Source organism: Clarias gariepinus, chromosome 13, assembly GCF_024256425.1.
Source record: "Clarias gariepinus isolate MV-2021 ecotype Netherlands chromosome 13, CGAR_prim_01v2, whole genome shotgun sequence".
NCBI lineage: Eukaryota > Metazoa > Chordata > Actinopteri > Siluriformes > Clariidae > Clarias > Clarias gariepinus.
This window is the reverse complement of record NC_071112.1, coordinates 648,063-650,225: the sequence shown is the minus strand read 5'-3', so window position 1 is coordinate 650,225 and position 2,163 is coordinate 648,063. Positions and strand designations below refer to the sequence as shown.

At 39.7% G+C, this 2,163-nt stretch overlaps 1 gene segment (V, D, J or C); it reads left to right on the top strand.

The window, feature by feature from the left end:
* The first annotated feature begins 1,119 nt into the window (after positions 1–1,119).
* Positions 1,120–1,705, top strand: LOC128535690 (T cell receptor beta variable 4-2-like). The segment is given in 2 exon segments: positions 1,120–1,283; positions 1,368–1,705. Coding segments are annotated over 2 exon segments (384 nt in total).
* The last annotated feature ends 458 nt before the right edge of the window (positions 1,706–2,163 follow it).

The following is a 2,163-nucleotide window of genomic DNA, read 5'->3' as shown; positions in this document are numbered from 1 at the left end:
GAATCAGACCAACTTAAACGTCTTAATGTGTCACTATGCATCATGGTGTTTAGCAACATGTTTTCTATCAGACTGGTTTAAAGGAAATTGAAAGTGTGAAATCACATGTCTCTTTAAAATTATTACTTTTTTATAATAAATTACTTTTGCTAGTTGTCTTTGTCCCTAATATTTTTGTAGGAAACTGCAGTTTGTTTCACAGTTCCCTGCAGATCTATTCCTGTAACCTGGAGAATCTTTAAATATTACATGCAGTCGATATGACCAAAATTATGATAAACTATACTAGAGCTCATGAGTTTTCTCAAATTGAAGAAGGGGTTTAACATGTCAGAACACTCAGAGGGGGAAGGATGTCTATAAAATGTTATATGTATAGCGCTTTTAACAATAATCATTATCGCAAAGCAGTTTTACAGAATAAAAAAAATTATGGGAATGTGTATAAAATTTGAGAATATGTTTATAAATCAGAATGATCAGATCGTCCCTGATGAACGAGCCGAGGGAGACGGTGCTGAGGGAAAAACTCCCTGAGATAATAATAATAATCATTATCCTTGAAAGGAACCAGAGAACCCAGAACCCATCTCAGAACCCATCCTCATCTGGGTGATAACGGATAGCAGGGATTGATCTGCACTCATACTGTGTGTTAGGAGGCTGGAAGTTCAGTATAACAGGAGACGTGGAGAAGTTCATATGGAGTCCAGTTGGTTATTGGAGGCTCAGGTAGACTGTAGGAAACTCCAGTCCTGAACTATCGAGTGACTGCAGTCACAAGCCCTCAGAGAACAGCTGTCTGCACCAGCCGAGGACAGGACCGTTCTTCATGGAAAAGTGGAACCATCCCCAGTCACCACACGCATCCCAGACAAACCACACAGGACATCTGTGTGACAAGATCTTCAGGACAAGTCAGACAGGTCCAGAGGGTAGAGGGGTCTGGATCAGCGGCAGCTTAGCAGCGCATGTGCAGTTCGACAGAAGGGCAGGGAGAGGAAAACAGAGAGAGAGAGAGAGAGAGAGAGAGAGAGAAGAGGAGAGAAGAAACACACACTAAACTGTGCACTGTGTCACATGATAACTTCCTGTGTCATGTCATGATGTACTGAGAGCCAGAGGATAAAGAGTCAACAGGCAGGCTTTTGTGACAGAGATTTCATTATTTAAATAGAACATATAATAAGTTAAAAACATAATTACAGCCTGAAAGGAGTGGAGAATACTTAACAAGATGGTTAAAATTATTATCTCAAATATAATTCTTATCAGTCTTCAAGGTAAGTATGATTAACAAATTTACCTAATAAAAAAACCTTTGTTTTGATCTTGTATAATTAATATACATATCAATGTTCTTATAGCAACAGTGATGTCTTCCCTCAACGTCAAGCAAACACCAGAACATCTAATAATGAGACTAGAGCAAAAGAAAGCAAACCTCAGCTGTCGGCATGGTGACAGTAGCTATACCGTAATGCTCTGGTATCAGCAGAAGGCAGCTGGTGACTCCATTGAGCTCATTGGAATGCTTCAGTATGAAAGATTCACTCCTGAGGACAAGTTTAAATCACGATTCAACATTTCAGGACAGGCTACAGGGGACGCGTTCCTGCTCATATCCACTATAACTCCTGAGGACAGTGCAGTATATTTCTGTGCTGCGAGTAAGCGCAGCCACACACCTTCCCTTTCTGTTTAACAAAAACCTTCACACCAAAACAACTGCGAATAAGATCTGTTCTCTGATTAGTACAAACTGTAATAGGATGTGATATAGGAAGTGTACAGTAGGGGTCACTGATAAAACCTGTAGTATGCCGAAGATGTGAAGAAGGCTGAAGGCTGAGGAGCCTCCAGTGCAAGACCATCAGGCTCCAAAACAGCTTCTACCCTGAGGCAATTAGCCTGCTGAACTCTAGCCGTGCTCTTTAGGTCCTCTCCCACCAAACACAATCACAAGCTGCTAACTATGGATAGTATTTAATTACAATATATCTCTATATTTTTAGTGTAATATATAACCTTATGGTGCAATACATATATAACCCAATAAGTCCAATGTACAAAGTGTGCAATACAGTTTCTGAAAAATTGCAATACACTATGTATAGCTTATGTCTTAATTCTTGCATAATATATCTCTGACTGCTTTTATTT